The 27,233-nt window shown below is 37.3% G+C and overlaps 1 protein-coding gene across 4 annotated transcripts in view; it reads right to left on the bottom strand.

Annotated features, from left to right (window-relative positions):
- Positions 1-313: 313 nt before the first annotated feature.
- Positions 314-27,233, bottom strand: part of LOC126819081 (WD repeat-containing protein 93) — a 36,019-nt gene continuing 9,099 nt past the window's right edge. For 2 of the 4 annotated variants that reach the window (XM_050546916.2, XM_050546919.2), the window contains 13 exons: positions 26,714-26,761; positions 24,642-24,689; positions 23,888-23,926; positions 20,691-20,820; positions 18,887-19,070; positions 17,726-17,874; positions 16,575-16,706; positions 15,799-16,003; positions 14,546-14,603; positions 13,781-13,937; positions 10,852-11,026; positions 9,402-9,522; positions 314-515 (listed from right to left, as the gene is read on the bottom strand). In XM_050546916.2, the coding sequence (XP_050402873.1) occupies positions 477-515; positions 9,402-9,522; positions 10,852-11,026; positions 13,781-13,937; positions 14,546-14,603; positions 15,799-16,003; positions 16,575-16,706; positions 17,726-17,874; positions 18,887-19,070; positions 20,691-20,820; positions 23,888-23,926; positions 24,642-24,689; positions 26,714-26,761 (1,485 nt within the window). In that variant the 3' untranslated portion in view covers positions 314-476. Of the gene's footprint in view, positions 516-6,573; positions 6,616-9,401; positions 9,523-10,851; positions 11,027-13,780; positions 13,938-14,545; positions 14,604-15,798; positions 16,004-16,574; positions 16,707-17,725; positions 17,875-18,886; positions 19,071-20,690; positions 20,821-23,887; positions 23,927-24,641; positions 24,690-26,713; positions 26,762-27,233 lie in introns of all 4 variants that reach the window. The other 2 variants (XM_050546917.2, XM_050546920.2) reach the window with 2 other exon arrangements.

Below are 27,233 nucleotides of genomic sequence, written 5' to 3'. Positions count from 1 at the left end.
ACTGTTTTGCTCCGAACTGGGCTAATGAAGACGTGCATACGCAATACAGTGTGCTATGAGGGAAATTTTGCCCGGACAACAGAACTACGGCATACTCTTATATCGAATTCCAACTGCCAATGTGTACACAGGACCTTGGTTTTTCACACCATCCAAAGGACTTGACAGCTGTCCTTGTCAGGCCCTCCATCCCGCATCACTGACACCGGGGAACTGCGTTGGAAAATCTGGATGTACTTGCTGGGATCGAACACCCAACCTCCAGCGAGCCACCGTGATCCCCTCGTCTCTAATTATTACAAAAAAGTCTCCGTTTTGATATCTAGTATTGTATTAAAATATACAGGTTTAAATATACAAGTATCACAGCTATAATAAATAATGTAATATACAATAATTTCACATTTAAATTCATTAAATCATTTTGATATTTTCTAACTAAAAACTTGAGTATGATTCAGTAACTGTTGGTTTGTTTACATCAACTGTGGTGTAGAACGGTAGGTGGAAGGAGTCTACAAATAACAAGAAAAAAAGTAATACTTAAAGGAGCATTATGGAAGATTAGATAAAGAGCTGGCAGTTCTCACTATAATAGTTACTGGCCTCTGAGGGGATTAAGAGTGTTTTCAATAATTGGCAAAGTCGTTTTACGCGAGGTCTCTTTTTGCGACTTTGAATGATGATAGCTGTAAACTTACCGTAAAGTGGATATAGTAAACCATTGGCTATATACTACCGAAAAGTAATGTCGTCCATCTTATGTGCCATTTAAGATACATTATGGAAGATTAGATAAAGATCTGACAGTTTTCGCTATAATAGTTACAAACTAGATAATGTAAAGGAAATATGCTGAAAATTTCAGTTAAATTGATCCACTCTGAACCGAGATATTAGCCTTTGAATTTTAGGCTTAGCCTTGATCATCATTACTAATGTCGATACGATAAAAAAAAACATAGTCTTGATTATCTATTTTTGGATTAAATCATCAATGAGCGTTGAGCAGCAAATCAGATTCAAATCCAGAGATGGCATCGAGAGTAGATGAAGGTCTTTTCATGTTAATTAATGTCTAATTAATAGTTTATATAATATTTATGATCTAAAGAAAGACCTGCAACATGCAGATTTAGCTCTTGCATAATGTATGTTTAAACAATGTTTTCGATATATTACTTGACTAATAACTGAATAAATCAGCCTTCATTCTAGATTTAGATACTTTAACATATGGAGGCATGAAATAATAATACAAAATTTCTTTAAATTATTTTTAGTGGTTAGTTCAAATACAAATTCATGCAAAAACAATTTAAAACAAAACAAAAACAAATTTAAAACAAAACCATAACAACATGCAAATTGTTTTTCTGTGATGTAGAACATGTAGTAAATATTGAGAGAGAGAGAGAGAGAGAGAGAGTGAGAGAGAGAGAGACAGAGAGAGTTTAACATCCACTCAATACAAACCAGGTCATTTCCGGACTAACATATGGTTCAATTTATATAAATAATTCGCTTGCATGTAGGAGTTTTAGCAGTGGGGTAAACACAAGGACCCAGAGAAAATGATGTTGGCAGACAACCCTACTCCTTGCCACATACAAATCGGGAATCGAAACCACGCAACATTACTCCATGACTGGCCTGGAAATGTTTATTCCAACCACAAGTCAACAACAGTCCATCTATAAAATGTGCTTGAAATTGGTGGGGGGGGTGTCGTTGGCTGAATGGTTAGCTCGTGTCATGCGCGCTGTACCATAAGGCCTATCATTGAGTCAACTGGTGTGGTTTCGATTCCACGGTTGTACAAGGAGTAGGGTCGCCTGTCCAAGCTCATGGGCTCATGGGTTTTTTCCGGGTCCTCCGGTTTCCTCCCACTGTTTCAGACCCCTACGCGCAAGCGAATTATCGAAATAAAATTGAAAAAAAAATGTAAGTCCCGAAATGACCTAGTTTGTGTCAAGTGGACGTTAAACCCCATTTCTCTCTCTCTCTCGCTTGAGATTGTTTGGAAAAAAAAATTCAAAACAAAATTTACTTTGAAGTTTTGAAATTTGAAACAAAATAATGTTCATGGGACAGGAGTGGCGAATTAGTTATCAAGACTGAAGATTAAATTGGTTTTGGCCTAATGTGTAGTATTTTACAATGATCGTGATGTACACTAGTAGTATTTTACAATGAAATTTAAGGTGCACCCTGACACTACATCCACCCATCCCCTACCGCCCTCCTATCACTGTTTCAGACCCCTACGCGCAAGCGAATTATCGAAATAAAATGGAAAAAAAAATGTTAGTCCCGAAATGACCTAGTTTGTGTCAAGTGGACGTTAAACCCCATTTCTCTCTCTCTCGCTTGAGATTGTTTGGAAAAAAAAATTCAAAACAAAATTTACTTTGAAGTTTTGAAATTTGAAACAAAATAGTGTTCATGGGACAGGAGTGGCGAATTATTTATCAAGACTGAAGATTAAATTGGTTTTGGCCTAATGTGTAGTATTTTACAATGATCGTGATGTACACTAGTAGTATTTTACAATGAAATTTAAGGTGCACCCTGACACTACATCCACCCATCCCCTACTGCCCTCCTATCACTGTTTCAGACCCCTACGCGCAAGCGAATTATCGAAATAAAATTGAAAAAAAAAATGTTAGTCCCGAAATGACCTAGTTTGTGTCAAGTGGACGTTAAACCCCATTTCTCTCTCTCTCGCTTGAGATTGTTTGGAAAAAAAAAAATTCAAAACAAAATTTACTTTGAAGTTTTGAAATTTGAAACAAAATAATGTTCATGGGACAGGAGTGGCGTATTATTTATCAAGACTGAAGATTAAATTGGTTTTGGCCTAATGTGTAGTATTTTACAATGATCGTGATGTACACTAGTAGTATTTTACAATGAAATTTAAGGTGCACCCTGACATTACATCCACCCATCCCCTACTGCCCTCCTATCACTGTTTCAGACCCCTACGCGCAAGCGAATTATCGAAATAAAATGGAAAAAAAAATGTTAGTCCCGAAATGACCTAGTTTGTGTCAAGTGGACGTTAAACCCCATTTCTCTCTCTCTCGCTTGAGATTGTTTGGAAAAAAAAAAATTCAAAACAAAATTTACTTTGAAGTTTTGAAATTTGAAACAAAATAATGTTCATGGGACAGGAGTGGCGTATTATTTATCAAGACTGAAGATTAAATTGGTTTTGGCCTAATGTGTAGTATTTTACAATGATCGTGATGTACACTAGTAGTATTTTACAATGAAATTTAAGGTGCACCCTGACACTACATCCACCCATCCCCTACTGCCCTCCTATCACTGTTTCAGACCCCTACGCGCAAGCGAATTATCGAAATAAAATGGAAAAAAAAATGTTAGTCCCGAAATGACCTAGTTTGTGTCAAGTGGACGTTAAACCCCATTTCTCTCTCTCTCGCTTGAGATTGTTTGGAAAAAAAAAAATTCAAAACAAAATTTACTTTGAAGTTTTGAAATTTGAAACAAAATAATGTTCATGGGACAGGAGTGGCGAATTATTTATCAAGACTGAAGATTAAATTGGTTTTGGCCTAATGTGTAGTATTTTACAATGATCGTGATGTACACTAGTAGTATTTTACAATGAAATTTAAGGTGCACCCTGACACTACATCCACCCATCCCCTACTGCCCTCCTATCACTGTTTCAGACCCCTACGCGCAAGCGAATTATCGAAATAAAATGGAAAAAAAAATGTTAGTCCCGAAATGACCTAGTTTGTGTCAAGTGGACGTTAAACCCCATTTCTCTCTCTCTCGCTTGAGATTGTTTGGAAAAAAAAAAATTCAAAACAAAATTTACTTTGAAGTTTTGAAATTTGAAACAAAATAATGTTCATGGGACAGGAGTGGCGTATTATTTATCAAGACTGAAGATTAAATTGGTTTTGGCCTAATGTGTAGTATTTTACAATGATCGTGATGTACACTAGTAGTATTTTACAATGAAATTTAAGGTGCACCCTGACACTACATCCACCCATCCCCTACTGCCCTCCTATCACTGTTTCAGACCCCTACGCGCAAGCGAATTATCGAAATAAAATGGAAAAAAAAATGTTAGTCCCGAAATGACCTAGTTTGTGTCAAGTGGACGTTAAACCCCATTTCTCTCTCTCTCGCTTGAGATTGTTTGGAAAAAAAAAAATTCAAAACAAAATTTACTTTGAAGTTTTGAAATTTGAAACAAAATAATGTTCATGGGACAGGAGTGGCGAATTATTTATCAAGACTGAAGATTAAATTGGTTTTGGCCTAATGTGTAGTATTTTACAATGATCGTGATGTACACTAGTAGTATTTTACAATGAAATTTAAGGTGCACCCTGACACTACATCCACCCATCCCCTACCGCCCTCCTATCAATTAATTGTTAACCTAGTGGGGATTAATGTCCATATCTAAACTACAACTTAGTCGTGTTGTTTTAGCAGAATTTTCTGTATTTAATGTTTAGTTTCAAACCCTTGTTAGAAAATTGTTGAAATTTGTTGAGAATCATAGAAAACTATTGGGTTTCTAATATTGTGTAGTTTAAAGGGTCTGTCTAGATTAGATAATGGGTGTTGGGTTTATAACTTAACCTCTCCCCCAAATTCTTAAACCTAACCCTTGATGTGTATATCTAATCTACACCCACCCAGATCCTATCCCTTGATGTACATATCTAATCTGCACCGACCCATACTCGACAAACAATTTAAATAGTTGTCAACAGGTAGGTCATTTATGGTGTACATTCTACTCTTCACCCACCCACCCGGACCTCCCACGTCAACCTAGTAGACCTAATTGCAAACAGTCAGCAAACATTTTTTATTCACTTCTTTTATCCTTCTCTAACCACATAGGCCAATTACAACAACATGGTGATATTGAGTACACCATAACAAACAACTGTTAAAAATACAAACACATTCAAACAAATAGTTTAATTCATTGTGCATGTATGACCTGGTCTTTCTCAGCTATTCTTCACAGAATAATACCTTGGTGATATGTATGAATCAGCTTCCACTCAGTTTGAGTGGGTGAGTGTAGCTCAGTTTGTGGGGGGTGGATGTTGCTGAGTTTGACAGGGGTGGATGTTGCTCAGTTTGTGGGGGGGGGATGTTGCTCAGTTTGAGGGGGGTGGATGTTGCTCAGTTTGAGGGGGGTGGATGTTGCTCAGTTTGTGGGGGGTGGATGTTGCTCAGTTTGTGGGGGGTGGATGTTGCTCAGTTTGAGGGGGGTGGATGTTGCTCAGTTTGTGGGTAGGGGGTGGATGTTGCTCAGTTTGTGGATAGGTTGTGGAGGGTGGATGTAGCTCAATTTGGGGGTGGGTGGATGTAGCTCAGTTTCCTGCCTAAAAGAGAGAGAAATGGGGTTTAATGTCATCTCCGACACAAACTATGTCATTTTGGGACTAACATATGGTTCAATTTTATTTCAATAATTTGATTGCACATAGGGGTGGGAGTAACCCGAGGACACAGAGAAAACCCACGAGGTTGGACAGGTGACCCTACTCCTTGTCATGTACAAGCGGGGAATGACAGACCTTATGATCAAACATTCCTGCGTTAAACATTCGCCCCACCCCCCCAAATTTCAGTAGGATTCCTCTGTATACCCTAATGAACACTCCATAAAGAACTCTGGTCTATACTGCGTTCATAAGCCCTTGTAAGTTTTAACGTTAGCAGGAATATAAATGAACAATTTGTTTTCGAAAACATTCTGAATTTTCGATAGGATTCTTCTGAGTATATAGTGACCCGACCTCTGACCTGTAGAACGGTTAAAAAATTTGTGAATGACAACAGATGCAGATGATGATAATATAGGTCCATGTGTGAGCGTACGATAACAACATAGTGCGCTAATTGTGCGAACAAAATGTGCTTTCACCATCAAAATAAAACATGAAACTGTGCTTTCAGTATTAAAGAAATGGGTTTAAAGTCTCAAAATTTCATTTCTTTGCATTCTGATTAAAACACAAATCCTATTTCGCTTTGTTTTTTATGGTTCAAAATTTCGTTTTGTCTTTACTACACTAGGATCTAGAAGAGTTGTTATATTAATGGCGTTTTGGTTGAAGTGAGGGATAAGCCAATGAAACGTCTGTTATGGCGACTTCTTGGCGTGCCATGCAAGGAACTGTGGGTAAACCACTAGAAACGTCAACGCTAATTGATTAGTCAATGTCTGACGTCATAGAGTCAAAAGCCACTCGTACGACCCCTGACACGACCTTCGAGTACAACATGTCAGATCTTCATGTAGTGTAGGCCTTCGAATGTATAAAAAAAACAAAACAAAATTTAGATCTGTATTTTAATGAGATTGATTTCATTGTGGCCCATGATGAAATTCGAACATGAGCTATTCTAGTTTGGAGGCCAGAATCAGAAGATCTGTTAATGTGCATTTTAATGGCAAAAGGTGGATTTGTTCATTTACAAAACCAGTGTTTGAATCATTAATCAATTGTGATGGTGTTTACAACAACATCAATTTCAACATAAATATACCTCCTATTAATTTTCACTCTCCTCTGGCTGGTCGAAATATGACTAAACAAAACATACATAAAAACAGTAAATAAACCAACAAAATAAATAAAAAATGTTATAACTGTGCCACATTCAAGACTTGGATAAAAAAAAAATTGTTTTGTACAGGTGAAATTAAAGGCTTTATATCAGTAGATGTCATAATTTAGTGTAAATTACCATGTTGTGTCTTTGTCAATTACCAAATTGTGACAGGTGTAAATTGCCATATTGTGTCTATGTAGATTACCATGTTGTGTCTATGTTAATTACCCTGTTGTATCTGTGTAAATTACCACGTTGTGTCTGTGTAAATTACCACGTTGTGTCTGTGTAAATTACCATGTTGTATCTGTGTAAATTACCATGTTGTGTCTGTGTAAATTACCATGTTGTGACAGGTGTAAATTACCATGTTGTGTCTGTGTAAATTACCATGTTGTGTCTGTGTAAATTACCATATTGTGTCTGTGTAAATTACCATGTTGTGTCTGCGTAAATTACCATATTGTGTCTGCGTAAATTACCATATTGTGGCTGCGTAAATTACCATGTTTGTCTTACTTTTTTTTTTGTGTATACATTTTAAGAGATCTTTTAGGAGATTGTATGAGCTGAAGAGAAACTTTTTTAAACATGCAATATATACATACACCTGAATAGCCAATCTGACTAAAACACAGATCCTATTTCGTTTTGTTTTTTATAGTTCAAAATTTCGTTTTACTTGTCTTTACTACACTAGGATCTGGAAGATGTGAGGGATTAGCCGCTTGTATGACCCCTGACGCAACCTCCCACTATAACTGGTCATATAGTAGAGGCCATCGAGAGTATAAAAAACAACGAAACGAAATATAGATCTGTATTTCAATCAGATTGCTGAATACCATATATAGAGAGAAATAAAAAGCTGAGGGTTAATAAATAGAAGTATATTATACATATATGGTAATAGTAGAAGGGGAAATCCCACACCAAAAACAGCTGTATATTATATATGGTAATAGTAGAAGGGGAAATCCCACACCCAAAACAGCTGTATATTATACATATATGGTAATAGTAGAAGGGGAAATCCCACACCAAAAACAGCTGTATATTATATATGGTAATAGTAGAAGGGGAAATCCCACACCAAAAACAGCTGTATATTATATATGGTAATAGTAGAAGGGGAAATCCCACACCAAAAATAGCTGTATATTATATATGGTCATAGAAGAAGGGGAAATCCCACACCAAAAATAGCTGTATATTGTATATCAGTGGTGCGCAAACTACGGCCCGCGGGCCAAATCCTACACCAAAAATAGCTGTATTTTGTATATGTATAGACATCCCAAACCACAAATAGCACAATAATTTTGATATCAGTGACAGTAATGCTAGGTTCCCACTATCACGATTCGCACTACGATTGAAATCATGGTTTTAATCGTAGAGTTATCGTGGTGATCCTATCAGGTCTTATCATATATTGAGGTCAGTCGTAGCAATCGTGTTGATCGTATCGAAATGTATCCGAACATATCTGTAAGTAACGAGAGAGAGAGAGAGAAATGGGGTTTAACGTCGAATTAACATAAACTAGGTCATTTCGGGACTAACACATGGTTCAATTTTATTTCAATAATTCACTTGCGCGTAGGAGTCTTTAGCTGTGGGAGGAAACCGGAGGACTCGGAGAAAAAAAGCACGTACAACTGAGGAATCAAAACACGCCAGTTGACTCAATAACAGACCTTATGACACAGCGTGCACGTGCTAACCGTTCGGCCATCCAACCCCCATAAAATTAATAACAAATTGTATTTCAACACAAGGTACAAATTTATGGATACACAATTACCCCTAACTATTCGGCCACGCAACCCCGCATCGTGGACTCAATACTAACAATCCTATCAAAATGCATTGCACGACAGTGGGAACCTCGCATTAGATCAATACAGAGAACGGAAAAGAGAAAAGAGCAACGAAACCACCAGAAACAACAGTGTAAAAGAAAGCAATATAATACTAAATATAGACATGACTGTTCTCACCTATACCTGTAATGATATAAGTATATATATATATATATATATTTAATCAAGGTAAGCTTCTACGGGTATTTTATTTATAACAAGCCAACAGTGAGGCTGATGTCCCCCGCCGAAATCCCAAAATAAATAGATGGCAAATATTGATTAATTGCACATTTATCTTTTTCAAAAGTATTGAACAATCAAACTGATTATCTATGCTTAGTCTCAGCATAAAATGTTCACGATCAAACTCAGTCAAGGTTTTGTAGTACCTGGTAGTGAAACTATACACTAAGTTTCATCACTTTTATATGACTATCTGTTTGTCACGGATCCACTTATATCCCTTTGTGAATTTGACTTTGTGGTTATCTGATGTAAACGACCGAATGTACTACTGTAACCTGGGGTATAATTTAATCTTGTGTATCTAGCACTAATTTCTTTCGCATTCGTTTAATATCAAATCTTTGTTTAAAAATTCATAAAAATCATTTAAAATCACCCCAATTTATCTGATTTGTACATCTGATTTGTACATCTGATTTGTACATCTGATTTGTACTGTACATCTGATTTGTACATCTGATTTGTACAAAAGAGTCTACCGGTAATACAGATATTTCCCCAAAATTTTTTTGATCCGACCAGTAAATTCTTTGATGGCACTGAGCTGAAGGAATGACATGAATTTTAAACACTGCTTGATCGATTCCTCTACCCTGGGAACTAAGCTTTGTCTATCATCAAAATAAACGAAGAATATCATCAACTTACATAAGCATGACATGTACGTTTTTTAGCGGTTTCTTGACATTGTAGAATAATATCTAATTCCTGCTGCATCATATTCCAGCGTTTCTGCAGTCTTTCTTTTCTCTCTGGTTGGACCGCAATTCTGGAATTTAGCATGAACATTAAAGGCTCAATACCACTCTTGTTGTAACTGAATAATATGTCCCAATCTTTATTCTAGTCAACAAATTGTACTATTTTACAATGTTCCAATTAATTGATGATACAAATTTCATCTTTTAACACACCTAATTTAAAAAATTGGAAAAATTCAACTAAATGATTTGAAAAGCCTAATGTAAACCTTTTCAAATGTGACTTGGATTTAAAAATATTTTCGAACCCTCTGGACAAGTAAAATAGGATTTAATGGATAATTTACACAACAGGTAGGAAACATAAACATCTAATACTTAGAATAAGGCTATTATATATTTTCTGGAGCTGTCAAGCCAGCAAGAGTGTTATTGTCCCTTTAAGTGCGGGAGAACGGCATCAGATAATGAGGATGCTCGATTCACAGTCTAGAACGTCCCAAATAGACAGAATTGCAATCGAGTAACGCGGAATTCAGTTCTGTCCGTCCCGACAACGGAGGTGGTGTGACTAAAATCGTGAAGTAATTAAAAGGTTTCGGCTGCATGGTTGGTTGAGATATTTACTTATTCAGTTGACACATGCCTTGTAGCTTGAATTCCACCTTTTCACTCGATTGTCACTATTTTTGGGATTGAAGGAATTCAATTCCGGAACGTTCAATCGAGTTCCCCCATAAACAAATAGAAATGAAATGAAATGAAATGGAGTTTAACGTCCTACTGTTCTGCTCCTAACCTGGGCTAATGAAGACGGGCATACGCCATACAGTGTGCTATGAGGGAAATTTTGCCCGGACAGCGGCACTACGGCCTACTCTTATATCGAATTCCAACTGCCAAGGGATCTTTTACGTGCACGCCAATGTGTACACGGGACCTCGGTTTTTCGTCCCATCCGAAGGACTAGACAGCTTTCCTTGTCAGCCCCTCCGTCCTGCATCACTGACAAGGGAGAACCACGCCGGAAAATCTGGATGAACTTTCTCGGCCAATGCAGGGATCGAACACCCGACCTCCAGGCTAGCGAGCTAGCGTCTTACCCACTTAGCCACGTGATCCCCAGACTAATAGAAACCAGCCAACAAGATATATAACATAAATATTGCAACAAGCAATAAATACTATCAGAGATCAATAGCAAATCTGATTAAAATACAGATCTATATTTCATTTCATTTCTTTATACCTCGATGGCCTCGACTACATGAATATCTGATCAGCTTTTGACCCTATGATCTATATTTTAATCAGATTGGTTCGTCGGGTGATAATAACATTTTTAAAAATTGTAATTTTTTGTGGGAAAATAGAAATATGAACAATAATATGCCTACCTGTGTTTAAGTAGAGCGTTAACACGTTGTTCAACAGTAGAATGTACTGGTTTAATATCGTTATTACGCGGTCGTTTCCAATATCCATCTAACGACGGGAACGAACGTAGTTGATAAACAAACAAAGATGACTCATCTATAATAGCGCCTTCTTCATCTTTACTACTACTAGAACCTGTAATATTAAACAAAATCTTTAGTACAACAACAACAATCTGTAATATTAAACAACATCTTTATTACTGTACAACAACCGGTAATATTAAACAACTGTACTACTACTAGAACAACCGGTAATATTGAACAACATCTTTACAAATACTAGAACCTGCAATATTAAACAACATCTTTACTAATACTACAACAACCTGTAATATTAAACAACATCTTTACTACTACTGAAACAATCTGTTATATTAAACAACATCTTTATTACAAGAACAACCTGTAATATTAAACAACAACTGTACTACTACTGGAACAACCTGTAATATTACACAACATCTTCTAGAACAACCTGTAATATTAAATAACATCTCTACTACCGGAACAACCAGTAATATTAAACAACATCTTTACTAATACTAGAACCTGTAATATAACAACATCTTTACTACTACAACAACTTGTAATATTAAACAACAACTGTACTACTACTACTACAATAACCTGTAATATTAATAATATTAAACATCTCTACTACTACAATAACCTGTAATACTAAACAACAACTGTACTACTACAACAACTTGTAATATACTATTCAAAAAAAGTAGGGGATATTTGATTTTGGGGGCATAATACTAAAATATGCAAATGACTACGAAAAAAGTCACTATAGAACCTAACAGAAGAAACATTTCCAGTTACATGTGACGCCCAAACGCACCAATAGCTACCGCATGGAATGCAGGTGATGCTTGGGATCATCATGGGGGTCCAACCCAAGATTTGCACGACTCTGACTTTGAATGTTACAGTCATTGTGGCATTGAATTCCAGGGTGGAATCATCAGTTTAATTGTTTTAGTGACCAGAAAACAAATTTTGATATGCGTCGGCTTACCTAAAATGAAAGGTTACGTGCCCTTGGCATGCTACAGATCGGCACAACACAGGCGGTTGTGGCGCGGACGATGAATGTTTCTCAGTCTGTCATAAGCAGGCTATGGTCCAGATACCGTGATACACAATCTGTACAGGACAGACCACGCTCAGGTCGACCAAGGGCGACAACTCAAGCCCAGGATCGATTTATCCGTACCTTGGCCTTGAGAAATCGTGTCATCACAGCAAATCAGATCAGCGCTCGTCTTCAAACAGACACTGGTATGAGAGTGAGTGGCCAGACGATTCGGAATCGACTGCATAGGGGTCACCTTCGCGCCCGACGTCCTCGCGTGATCCCTTGTTTGAGAGATCATCACATTCAGGCAAGACGTCGTTGGTGTAGGGATCGTCAACACTGGGATAATCGACGCTGGAGCAATGTGATGTTTTCAGATGAGTCAAGGTTCACTGTTGATTTTTTGGACAGACGTAGGAGGGTGTGGCGTCGTCGAAACGAGCGCTTCCAAGACGTTAACGTCATCAGACATGATCGATTTGGGGGTGGTTCTGTTATGGTGTGGGGAGGCATCACTGTTGCTGGAAGAACGGCTTTACATGTTGTTGCAGGGCGTGTTACAGGCCAGTACTACCGGGACAACATCTTGGCAGTCCATGTTGTGCCGTTAGCACGACGTCATGGCCGCCGTTTCATCTTCCAGGATGACAACGCAAGATGTCACAGGGCCAGGATCGTTACAGGTTACCTCCAACAACAGAACATCACCACATTACCTTGGCCAGCACTGAGTCCCGACCTCTCCCCCATCGAGCATGTCTGGGACATGCTTGGACAGAGGTTACGTCAACGTCAACAACGTCCTGCCAATGTCCAAGAACTTGCTGCTGCGTTGCAACAGGAATGGGACAATCTGGACCAAAATGACCTTAGACGTCTCATTAGGAGTATGCCACGTCGGATCAATGCTTGTTTGGCAAACAGAGGAGGATTTACCCGTTACTGACTTGGTTGTGATGCTGTGGTAACTTTGCTGTTTGACCCCGGGTATCATTTTACCCTTATAATGGTCAGTCTGTGCCTTACTTAGTCTAACGATCATTTGGAATAAATCGATGAATGTGAACTTCATTTCATTTTGTCATTTGTTTCTTCGTCAGTTTCATTAGGTGACTTTAATAACACTTAAAAATCAAATATCCCCTACTTTTTTTGAATAGTATATTAAACAACATCTTTACTACTACAACAACATGTAATATCAAACAATATCTTTACTACTACAACAACATGTAATATTAAACAATATCTTTACTACTAGAACCTGTAATATTAAAAACATCTTTACTACTAGAACCTGTAATATTAAACAACATCTTTCACTATAGAACTGGTATGGTTTAATTAGGTTTTTTTACCGCTAAGTATACATATAGTTTACTTTCTAAATATTGTTTGATAATTGATAAAAAAAATTTGAGAACTATAAAATGGGTTAATTAGTACTATGGCTTAGCTTAATGGGAACCGTTTAATTTCTCCAAGAGGTGGTTATAAATGGACGACCCATTCATTTATCTACATCATTTATTTATTTACCGCATTTATTTATTACACGGGCAGTTTAATTTCCCGAGATGCGGGTATAAATCAACACCTGGTTAATTCATCCATGGACCTTGTATTTTAAGTTCCATGATTCATCTACGGTGTTTAACTATTAGATGAACCGTTTAATTTTCCACGAGGTGTTTATCCGATCTATTTAATTTTAGGTTCATTTTGTTTAAGATTATTTACCTATTAAGTAGGCATAAAAAAGGGTGAAATAATGCCAATATACTAGTACACAAAATTCGTTACCTTTAACATAAAGCATCTGACCACCGCCACCAAAAGAATAGATTGGTTCCCATGGTGATGTTAGATCAAACAATGTAGGTAATGTTAGTTGACAGACATCCTGACCATTCGTTACATCTTTTAATAATAAAGATCGATCTTCTGTTACAACCAGCAGCTAAAATTAATAAAGAGAGAAATGGGGTTTAACGTCCATTCAACAGAAACTAGGTCATTTCGGGACTAACATATGATTCAATTTTATTTCAATAATTCGCTTGCACGTGGGGAGGAAACCGGACGACCCAGAGAATACCCACGAGATTGAACAGACGACCCTATTCCTTGTCACGTACAACCGGGGAATCGAAACCACGCCAGTTGACTCAATGACAGACCTTATGATGCAGTGCGCACCTGTTAACCATTTGGCCATCCAACCCCCCTAAAATTAATAACAAATTATATTTCAACACAAGGTACAATCTTATGGATACACAATTACGCCTACATTGATCGAAATAATGTTGAACAAAGAATTACAGCCTTTTGACCTCACTCTACTCTAATCCTGTACACCTACAGAAATACTGTCTTAATAAAGCTTTGGGGTAATCCCCCAGATCTCTCGCCAAAAAGATGTTCTCTTTGCCCCGGATACTCCATTGCTCAATAATTTATCCATAAAATTGCACCTTGTGTCAATATGCTCAATTACTAAATGTCTATCAATGAAATAAAATGAAATATATCCAGAGCTAAAATATCACGAATAAACAAACATACCAATTCAGGAATACCAGACACAGTTGATAAAACAGTTTCTTCTTCGTTGTTTTCATTTCTAGGGATAGAAAACATAAAATATATAATCGAGTGTGGTGAATAAATATGAATAATTAAATCAATATGGGTCAAATCAGAAGTGGAATAAAAAATATCGTTTAACGTCCTACTGTTCTACTCCGACTGGGCTAATGAAGTATTATAGATAAAAGTGTTTAACTGAGACTTCAACTGTATTGGATTTTAAAATTGTGATAAGCAACAACAAAAATCTCACTTATGGTTAGAACAAAACTAGTTATGTATAAAGCCTAGCTTATGTCGCCCTACGACGCGATAAAACTGACAGAAACTAACGGCAACTGACAGCTTATGTCGCTACGACGGAATTTATCCACGACTGGACGCAATCACAAGAAACCAGTTGATCATAGTTGTAAGTGCACTCATGTAGCCCGCCGTCAGTTGAAGAATCGGAGCCACAACTGATAACATGACTGACATGTGATAACCTTCAAAATGACCTCATTCCACTTGTCCCCCATGGTTGTTACCGTCCCCCATGGTTGGGTACCACGTGACTAAATAATCAAATCTGATTGGCTACGTCAGCGAGTCGCCGACAAAAGCCAGTCATGGTTGCGCTCATGTCGCTTGCGACTAGGGACAACTAGTTGTCTCTAGTCGTAGGAGTAGAACATGTGCGACTCAGAGAAACTAAAAACAACTGGATAGCGACTGGTTGCCGTCCGACTTACACCAGTCACAAGAGCACTCAGGTCACCCAGGTAGTCTCGACCAATCAGTTCCACTTGATCGTAAACCAGTTGCCGATTTCGAGTCGCCGTCAGTTTTATCGCGTCGTAGGGTGACATAAGCTAGGCTTAAGAGAAATCTGAAACAGATACCCATATAATATATTGACTGTTTAAGAGAGAGAGAGAGAGAGAAATGGGGTTTAACGTCCACTCGACACAAACTAGGTCATTTCGTGACTAACACATGGTTTAATTTTATTTACACAATTCGCTTGCGCGTAGGGGTCTTTAGCAGTGGGAGGAAACCGAAGGACCCGGAGAAAACCCATGAGGTTGGACAGGCGACCCAACTCCTTGCCACGTACAACCGGGGATTCGAAACCACGCCAGTCGACTCAATTGCAGACTTTATGATACAGCGCGCACACGCTAACCATTCAGCCATCCAACCCCCCATTGACTGTTTAAACTAGTATTATAAATATATTAACTTACACTGTATACAATACAACTAGTGTGTTTAAACTAGTATTATAGATATATTGACTGTTATCGCTAGTCTGTATTAACAGCCATGCCGAAATTGTTGTTTTATACGGGGGATAGTCCGTTATATCTTGTGATGAAATAGACGGATCGAGAAACTGAAGTTGTTTTATAGAATATTCTGATGATACACCGATCACACCTTTTTCTATACCTAGAGATAAAATAAAACATTATTTTTAGATAGATAGATAGAGAAATGGGGTTTAATGTCCACACTCAACACAAACTAGGTCATTTTGAGACTAAATGATTCAATTTTATTTCAATAATTTGCTTGCATGTAGTGGTCTGTAGCCATTGGAGGAAACTGGAGGACCCAGAGAAAATCCATGAAGAATCGAAACCACGTCAGTTGACTCAATGATACAACGCGCACGCTAACCATTCGGCCATCCAACCCCCTTACATATATCAGTACCAGAAATGGGGTTTAACGTATGGACTAACATACGGTTTAAGTTTTATTTCTTTAGCATGGGTCTTTCGCAGTGGAAGGAAACTGGGGACCCAGAGAAAACCCATGAGGTTTGACAGGTGACCTTACTCCTTGCAATGTACAAGCGGGGAATTGAAACCACACAACTTGACTCAATGGCAGACTTTATGATTTCACGTGCACACGTTAAAAGCACTAGACCACACAACCCCTTGACCACATTAAAATATGTTATTCCTAAAATCAAAATGACTGATGTTTCTTTTGTATCATTGTTTTATCTTACCTAAATATCTATCCCATAGTACAACATTTCCACTTCTGAGACCGACAGCTAAATATGTTCCACATAATGATGTTGTTGAACAAGTAATAGTTGAACAAAATGGCCACACTACATCGGCTTTATGATCAAAATCTGTAACATAAAAAACATATTTCAGTTAAAGGGTCAAATAAAGTGAGAGAGAGAGAGAGAGAGAGAGAGAGAGAGAGAGAGAGTTTAGAATCCACTCAACATTAACCAGGTCATTTTTGGACTAACATGTGGTTCAATTTTATTTCAATAACTCGCTTGCGCATAGGGGTCTTTAGCAGTTGGAGGAAACCCACAAGGTTGGACAGGTGACCCTAGTCCTGGTCACGTACAATCAGGGAACTGAAACCACACCACAGAAAAAACTCAAATCAACTTGGTACATTCATTGCAAATATTGACTACGTTATAGAAAGTTTTATAGAAAAGGGAGCCATGAAGGCCCTGAGTTCAATCCCTTTGTTGACCAAGAAAGTTCATCAGGATTTTCCAGGATGGTTTCCCCCTTGTCAGTGCTGCAGGACGAGGGGCCTGACAAGGGTCAACGTGCAGTCATTCGGAGGGGATAACAAGCTGAGGAAATCTTGACAGTTGCGATTCGATATAAGAGTAAGCCGTAGTGCCGCTGTCTGGGCAGAATTTCCCTCATGGCACACTGGATGGTGCATGTCCGTCTTCATTAGCCCAGTCGTTGCTGAACAGTAGGACGTTAAAACCCATTTCATTTCAGTTTATTTCATAGAGAGAGAGAAATAAGTTTACTGTCCACTTGATACAAACTAGGTCATTTCAGGACTAACATATGGTTTAATTGTATTTCCATAATTCGTTTGCGTGTAGGGGTCTTTAGCAGTGGGAGGAAACCAGGGGACCCAGAGAAAACCCATGAGGTTGGACAGGCACCCATACTCCTTGTCACATACAACTGGGGAATTGAAACCACGCCAGTTGACTTAATGACAGACTTTATGATCCAACACGTACGTGCTAACCATTCAGCTATCCTACCCCCCTAACATAATGTGCCTTTAAATGTATACCAAAGACGATATATATCATTGAAGTGATTATTCTAGAGAATAATACTGTCGGCTACATAATATAATTCGTGTATGAGTAACCTTTGGATTGTTTGAGTAGAGAATATTGACGTAGATTAGATTCACCAGTCCACCAGACAACTACAGTGGTTGGTCGTCCAGTTTGCGATGGTTGTTCTAAGCCTACTGGAGTGAGGCGACTGCTAGTCACAAAATGAAATGTTGGCTGCCTGAAAAAAACAAAAAAACAACGAAAACAAGTAATTAAAACATTTTATCAATCATCTTCACATTCAATTCAATTTGATTAAAGGGGCATTATGTGAGATTAGATAATGAGCTGACAGTTCTCGCTATAATAGTTAAAAAATTAGATAACGTAAAGAGAATATGATGAAAATATCAGCCAAATTGCTCCACTCTGAATTGAGATATTAGCAATTAAATTTAAGGCCTAGTCTTGATCATCATTACTAGAGTCAGTACGATAAAATACAAAGTCTTGATTATCCTTCATAAATTGTATTTAAATTCAGAAAATATCGCAGGCTAGCGATAGCATCAAAAGTTGATTATGGTCTGGATAAGTTAATTAATGTCTAATCAACATTTCTAATAACATTTCAGGCCTAGAAAAAAAACCTGCAATAGGCAGATTTAGCTCTTGCATAATGTATATTAAAACACAGATACTATTCTATTTTGTTTTTGTTATAGTTCAAAATTTCGTTTTTATTTGTCTTCACTGCACAAGGATTTGTAAGAGTTGGTAAAAAAAATTTGCATTCTGAAGGATGAGGGGAATTAGCCACTCAAATGGTCTGTTGTATCGCGCTCTTATCGTCTCTTGCGCAGAACTGTTCGTAGACATTCCCAGCAATAGAAAACAATTCAAAGTCAAATTTGCATTTCCAAAGGAACCAAGATCTTTCGGAGATAGAACTATATTTTTAAGTTTCGTCAAAATTGAATAAAAATTGTGACCTGTCGAGTGTCCACAAACAAATTATGGATGGACAGACAGACGGACGGACGGACGGACGGACAGGGGCGACGACAATATACGTCCACATGAAAATGTGGGCGTATAAAAATTGTGACCTGTAGAGTGTCCACAAAAAAATTGTGGACAGACGTCCAGATGGACGGGGGGCGACGACATTATACGTCCACATGAAAATGTAGGCGTATAAAAATGTCCCGTGTATTTGGACTGACTGCAAGGCAATTCAAAGTAATTACATTATTTCCACATTCTGATTATCTGCCTCAGGTAAATATTTCATCATATTTTCATGTTGTTGTTCAAACAATGAATCTCTCTGCTCTAGATGACCAGATGTAATAATATGGTGTTGTCCTGTTCCAATTACCTCCCCTGAATCAACTTTCTGACAGGCAGACATCACAGAAGAACTTGTTGAACCTAGTGAAGAAATTAAAATCAGAATTATTAGGAAGAAATGAAGCAAAAATTCACACTTACATGTAGAAAGTAAATTTATCTCAAATTTTTTTATGTCGTGACATTTCTCGTGGACCAACGAATCTGATAAAAGTATTGAGTACCAGAAGAATGCCCGGCTTCACTCGGGGGTCATAACTCCGAAACCGGAAGTGGTAGACTAACGCCACCTGGCCTATGTTACTCCCCGGTCCGAGCTTCCCCTATACCCCAAATTTCAGACTCGGGGCAGACCTAGTGTAGCCGCCAACCCCGAACAGACAGACAAACGACAGTCACAAATATTAGTATAGATTATGCACTCTGTTGTTATCTCTATGGCAGCCTGATTAAAACCCAGGGGCCTGTTTCACGAAATTTTAATTAAGATAAAATCCAAATTTTAGTAATTTGATTGGATAATATTAGATTGATTTTAGTTTAGTGCTTAGCCAATCAAAACTGAAGTATCTACTAAAATTTGGATTTTATCTTTAGTTAAGATTTCGAGAAACGGGGCCCAGATCCGTTGTGGTCAGCCCGTTCTGTCTCACTGTCTGTCAATCTTTTGTGAGTACAATCTAGGCTAGAATAATTGATAATCTGGTTAAAACACAGATCTTATTTTGTTTCGTTTTTTTATAGTTCAAAATTTCAATTTACTTGTCTTTACTACACTAGGATCTGGAAAAGTTGTTATTTAACCTCCTGACAAGGACAGCTATCTAGTCCTTCGGATGAGACGAAAAACTGAGGTCCCGTGTATATATTGGAATGCACGTAAAATTTCCCCTGGCAGTTGGAATTTGATATAAGAGTAGGCGATAGTGCTGCTGCCCGGGCAAAATTTCCCTCATAGCACACTGTATGGCGTATGCCCGTCTTCATTAGCCCAGTATAGGAGCAGAACAGTAGGACATTAAACACCATTTCATTTTGTTATATAACCTGTGTTTTGGGTGATGTGAGGGAACAGTCAATGAAACGGTCTGTTGTGGCAAGTTTTTGGTTTGAGGTGCACGGAACTGTGGGTAGCCTACTAGAAACATCAAAGCTGATTGGTTAATCAAATGTCTGAGGTCATAGGGTCAAAAGCTGCTTGTATGACCTCGTATGACCTTCCACTACAACTGGTCAGATCTTCATGTAGTGTAGGCCATCGAAAGTATAAAAAAAACGAAACTAAATATAGATCTGTATTTTAATCAGATTGTCTGTCACTGCTTGTCTCTTTCTATTTTAACAGTGAATGGAGCCACGGTGGTTCAGTGGGTAAGACACTGGCTCGCTAGCCTGGAGGTCACATGTTCGATCCCTACATTGGCCGAGAAAGTTCATCAGGATTTTCCGACGTGGTTTCCCCCTTGTCAGTGGTGCAGGATGGAGGGCCTGACAAGGACAGCGGTCTAGTTGTTCGGATGGTACAAAAAAATCAAGGTCCCGTGTATACATTGGGGTGCATGTAAACGATCCCTTGGCAGTTGAAATTTGATATAAGAGTAGGCCATAGTGCCGCTGTGTGGGCAAAATTTTCCTCATAGCACACTGTATGGCCGTCTTAACAGCAAAACAACTTATACGTACATACGTCGTAAATCTTACCTGTTATTGGCTGCGGTGGATGAATTTTTAAAACTAAAGATTGGGGTGTAAATTTAGGATTGGGTTTTTCTCCAGGTGTTAAGGTAAGAAGTGGTGGAGGTGTGCCTGGTTTAGGGGAACCACTTGGACTCTGAAAAGAGAAAAAGAACAAAATCTGAATTCATAGAAAATTTCTGGAAAAATGGTATCACTCAATCTGATTGAAACACAGAAACTATTTCGTTTCAATTTTATAGTTCAAAATTTCGTGAGGGGTTGGATGGTCGAATTGGTAGCACGTGTGAACTGTATCATAAGGCCTGTCATTGAGTCAACTGGCGGGGTTTCGAATCCCCGGTTGTACGTGACAAGGAGTAGGGTTGCCTGTCCAACCTCGTGGGTTTTCTTCGGGTCCTCCGGTTTCCTCCCACTGCTAAAGACCCCTACTCACAATGCGAATTATTGAAAAAAAAAATTAAACCATATGTTAGCCCCGAAATGACCTAGTTTGTGTCGAGTGGACGTTCAACTCTATTTCTCTCTCTCTCTCTCCTAACAAACAACTAGACATATTTCTCTCTCTCTCTCTCCTAACAAACAACTAGACAATGTTCCTTGAACATGTTCCTGAAGCAACGACTGCAAGTTTTACAACATCTGGACGTTGCTTGTTTACTTCACAATTCCCGCACTTATCGCTACATTATCTGCAGACACGTGAGAAGTAGCGCTCAATTCGAGGTTGTGACATCGCGACCTCCACAGAAACCTTGACATTGAATGAACCTTGAACTTTGCAATTCGATTATCACAGGTAGACATTTTAGCTTGAATGCGCGAGACGTGGTATTAGCGATGATCAAGGAATCTGATAGGCTCACAAGTTGGGCTTGTAGTACCCAATCGAAATTAGTGCTGAAATATGTAGGGTATTACGTGAAGGCCTTGATAAGATGTACGTAGTTAAAGCAAGATCAAGCCTTCTATTGAAAATGTTCCTTGACATGTCTCCTGTCCTACACCACTGACACTGGGATCGAAACCAGGATCTCCTGTTGGTGAGCAAGCGCCTCATCCACTGAGCCACTGTGGCTATCAAAATTTTCAAGGCTTACAAATGCATTATGTAAAAGTGAGAGAGAGAGAGAGAGAGAGAGAGAGAGAGAGAGAGAGATGGGGTTTAACATCCACTTGACACAAACTAGGTCACAAACTAGAGAGAGAGAGAGAGAGAGAGATAGGGTTCACCATCTACTTAAAATAAAATAGGTCATTTCGGGACCAACATATGGTTTTAATTTTATTTCAATACTTCGCTTGCGCATAAGGGTCTTTAGCAGTGGGAGGAAATCGGAGTACCCGGAGAAAACCCTACTCCCTGTCACGTACAACTTATAATACAGCACGCACGCACTATCCAACCACCCTTACATAAAGCTTCTGGAAAAAAATGGCTGATTCAACCACATCAAAAGATTTGTTTCCTTTTTAATAAGTAGATATAGTAATAAACTGTAAATGAACAGTTTGTAAATCATGGTTTTTAACACACAAAAAAAAGTTGTAAGTAAACAAGACAGAGATTAATGGATTAGTAAATGGTAAATAAAATGTCTGTAAATCTGAAAGTAAACTGAATGAAATATTCTATATGCTATATAATATTATATAACATAGGCTACTGGTTGGATTCTCATTTATAAGTTTACATGATACAAACATGTGAAAAATATATATCTATAATATACGTTAAGAAAAGTATTAAATCTACAATATTCTACATAATAAACAGATCACAATTCTATAGAATACAATTACTGCTTATTACTGAGCGATGTTTCCACTAGGCTTCTCTAGTCTATATCAAGCAATGATGATGATGACTAGAGAAGCCTAGTGGAAACATCCCTCAGTAATAAGCAGTAATTGTAGTCCATAGAAGTATTCGGTAGAATTGTGACCTGTATACTCTAGTTCAATTACTAAATATCATTAAAACAATTTATTGTACATACATGTACTCTCTGCTTTTGTTTGGATTTTTCTTTTTTAAGATTACAAAATACAAACAGGTGAAAATTAAGAGAGAGAGAGATCGAGAGAGAGAGAGAGATCGAGAGAGAGAGAGTGAGTGCGAGAGAGAGAGATGGTGGACACAAAATAGGACATTTCGGGACTAACATGGTTATATGGTTCAATTTTATTTCAATAATTCGCTTGCGCATAAGGGTCTTTAGCAGTGGGAGGAACCCAAAGGACCTAGAGAGAACCCACAAGGTTGGACAGGCGACCCTACATCTTGTCACATACAACTGGGGAATCGAAACCATGCCAGTTGACTCAATGACTGACTTTTTGATACAGCGCGCACATGATAAACATTCGGTCATCCAACTCATCCTTAATATTAAGAACATACATCTATAAGACAAATATGTGAAAACATCTACAAGATGATTCTACATTTCGTGTCTTGATGTTGGAATATAAAATCTATTAGATCTAAACAGCTGAATCCATATTTCCATTAGTATCCTATATACAGATTTACCTTATGGTATCTTATTAATCTAGATTTACACTTCATCTAAAAACTAAATCTATAATAGTTTAAATCTAGATTCACCTTATAGTATTTTATTCCTATATCTAGATTTTTACTTCATCTAGAAACTAAATCTATAATAGTTTAAATCTAGATTCACCTTATAGTATCTTATTAATCTAGATTTACACTTCATCTAAAAACTAAATCTATAATAGTTTAAATCTAGATTCACCTTATAGTATCTTATTAATCTAGATTTACACTTCATCTAAAAACTAAATCTATAATAGTTTAAATCTAGATTCCCTTATTGTATATTATTAGTCTAGATTTATACTTCATCTAGAAACTAAATTTATAATAGTTTAAATCTAGATTCCCTTATAGTATCTTATTAATCTAGATTTACACTTCATCTAGAAACTAAATCTATAATAGTTTAAATCTAGATTCACCTTATAGTATCTTATTAATCTAGATTTACACTTCATCTAAAAACTAAATCTATAATAATAGTTTAAATCTAGATTCACCTTATAGTATCTTATTCCTATATCTAGATTTATACTTCATCTGGAAACTAATTCCACAATAATTTCTAGAATCTAACGTGTATCTATAAGTGAACAATATCTACATACAGTGTATCTATCTATCTATAAGTGCTTACTCGTGTTTTTCTACGTTTTTTAATGGACGTGTCAGTTTTCTGTAAATAAAATATAATTCGTGAATATAATTTACAAACAAAGATGTGCCATATTACAAGCTTATCTTAAACAAATAAAAATTATTTCTATCTCTAAATAAAGGTATTCCCCAATAACAAAGATTTATTAAAAACAAAATAATTCTATCTTAAAATAATGAAAACATGAACCCATAGTACTCCTTTAACTTTAATAACATCTCGGTTTTCACTTTTCAAACATGTCTGTCATTTATTTTAAAATTAAGCTGTGCATGTAAAAACTATCTATGGAATATGATTTCAAAAAAATTGTTTTTTCAATGTACTTGTAGCATAATTTTACAGGACATGCCTCTAAACAACGGAGAGAGAGAGAGAGAGAGAGAAATGGGTTTTAACGTCCACTTGACACAAACTAGGTCATTTCGGGACTAACATATGGTTCAATTTTATTTCAATAATTCGCTTGCGCGTAGGGGTCTTTAGCAGTGGGAGGAAACCGGAGGACCCGGAGAAAACCCACGAGGTTGGACAGGCGACCCTACTCCTTGTCACGTACAACCGGGGATTCGAAACCGTGCCAGTTGATCAATGACAGGCTGTATGATACAGCACGCACATGCTAACCATTCGGCTATCCAACCCCTCTTCTAAACAAGGGACTGATGGACAGACAGCGGTGATGACAATATACAACCATGTTTCAATCTATGTATAACATGAATAGACTTACAGGTGTTGGTGATAATGAATTACCAGAACTACCTCTTCTTTCACGTATCTATGATAATATCATAATAATTAATAACATGAAAATATACAAAATATAGGTTTTTTTTACACAAATACAAAAACAAAATCCCTATTTGATTCTGAGAGAGAGAGAGAGAGAGAGAGAGAGAGAGAGAGAGAGAGAGAGAGAGAGATGGGGTTTAACATCCACTTGACACAAACTAGGTCATTTCAGGACTAATATATGGTTTAATTTTATTTCAATAATTCTCTTGCGTGTAGGGGTCTTTAGCAGTGGGAGGAAACCGGAGGTCCCAAAGAAAACCCCCGAGGTTGGACAGGCGCCCCTACTCCTTGTCGCGTACAACCGGGGATTCAAAACCACGACAGTTGACTTAATGACAGGCCTTATGATACAACGCACATGCTATTCGAATCAGTTAAAAAAAATTAAATCAACTTACTGAATAACACCATTATATCATTATATCAAATTTTATTAGCACTTATCATTATAAAAATAATGTGTTTTAATAGAGCGCTTAATGCTTAATTCATCCAAGATGCATGTCCTAGGTGTGTCAAATGAAATGAAAATGAAATGAAATGGGGTTTAACGTCCTACTGTTCTGCTCCTATACTGGACTAATGAAGACGGGCATATGCCATACAGTGTGCTATGAGGGAAATTTTGCCCGGGCAGCGGCACTATCGCCTACTCTTATATCGAATTCACCACTGACCCTAGATGTGTCAATCAATCAATGGTTACTGTGGATAATACACCTTAACAATATAACATGTGTGTCTTAAAGTCTCCATTTAAATTGAGTAGTCCTTTCTGAACCGCCATAGCTGTAAACTAGGTCATTTCGGGATTTCAATAATGCTCCTGTCAAAAGGCAAAACCTAGTAACTCACTTTTTTATCAAAATTGAGTTAGGACCAAATTTGTAGTTACTAGGGTATGTGCTTCCTGTTGTTGTACTAGATCTTCCAATCTTTTGATTTTGTAAGCAGTTACACCCATGACATAACCTAACAACTTCCTTCATTTGCCTAGTATGCCACAGAAAAACCTAATATCTCAATAGTCAAATCAATGGATGATCTGGGGTTTAATATTCATTCATTACGTTTTCCTTTGTTTTCTCAAAATAAGAAAAAAGTGAGTTACTTTTTTTTAGCAGAGGGAGGAAACCGGAGGTCCCGGAGAAAACCCACGTGGTTGGACAGGTGACCCTACTCCTTGTCACGTACAACTGGGGAATGGAAACCACACCAGTTGACTCAATTACAGGCCTTATGATACAACGTGCACGTGCTAACCATTCGGCCATCAAAGAGTTTGTTCGATCAAAAATAGCGAAATTAAAGTTAATAATTTCTTAGAATAGTCATGCCTCGGGCATAATTAACTTGAATAAAAAAATAAAAAGCAAGACTTTGGTCATAGTTCTTTAAAACATATCTCATTTTATACAAAATAATATCAGGGTTTCCGCCAGAAAAAACTGAAAGGGGGGTACAAATTATTGGATCGCTGAAGGTGGCAAAGGTCATCCATAAGCGCAGTAGGTGAACACTGTAAATCCGTTTTCCGAGCATCTCGGAGAAGAAAATTCACCGACCTAAATCCATTGTTTCAGGAGGAAAACACTGCAAATTCGGCATGACAGACCCACAAGTAGCCGTCTAATGTATGATTCCCATGTCATTCTCCAATAAAGTTCACTTATTTAAGCACGATTGTTCAGATATTAATTGCCCGTTCTACCATTGCGATGTATGTTTTGTTTACACGCAGTCATCTGGCAGAGCTAAAACTAAATCAGAACCAAGAAAGAGGACGAGTTGGTAGATGGACCAAATGAACTATGCCTATTTCCCATTTAAAAAAAACAAATATGCAAATATGAATAAATTATTGCTTAATGAAAACAAATAAATAAAAATATCAAATGGGGGAGGGGGGCACATGAACTATGTCCATTTCACGTTTAGAAAAAGAAATGAATAAAACATCGTCTATTGAAATCTAATCTAATAAGATGGCAAAAATACAACACTTACAGAGTGAGACAACAACGTATTACTATTACTACCTCTTCTGACACCAATCTGTGGGATTTATAAACAAATTAAATCTGAATTATAACCAATCTGTGGGATTTATAAACAAATTAAATCTAAATTATAACCAATCTGTGGGATTTATAAACAAATTAAATCTAAATTATAACCAATCTGTGGGATTTATAAACAAATTAAATCAAAATATAACCAATCTGTGGGATTTATAAACAAATTAAATCTAGATTATAACCAATCTATGGGATTTATAAACAAATTATAACTAGATTATAATTAAATCTGTGGGATTTATAAACAAATTATAACTAGATTATAACTAAATCTGTGCGATTTATAAACAAATTAAATCTACTTGACTGAATGACAGACTTTATGATCTAACATACACACATTAACCCATTCGGCCACCGAACACCCCATCAAATATAAAAAATATAACAGCTGTTTACAATGCATATTTTGACTATAACATCAAACATACTATTTTGACTATAGCATC

Source organism: Patella vulgata, chromosome 4 (assembly GCF_932274485.2).
Source record: "Patella vulgata chromosome 4, xgPatVulg1.2, whole genome shotgun sequence".
In the NCBI taxonomy this organism is placed as follows: Eukaryota; Metazoa; Mollusca; class Gastropoda; family Patellidae; genus Patella; species Patella vulgata.
This window is presented reverse-complemented; position numbering and strand designations above follow the sequence as displayed.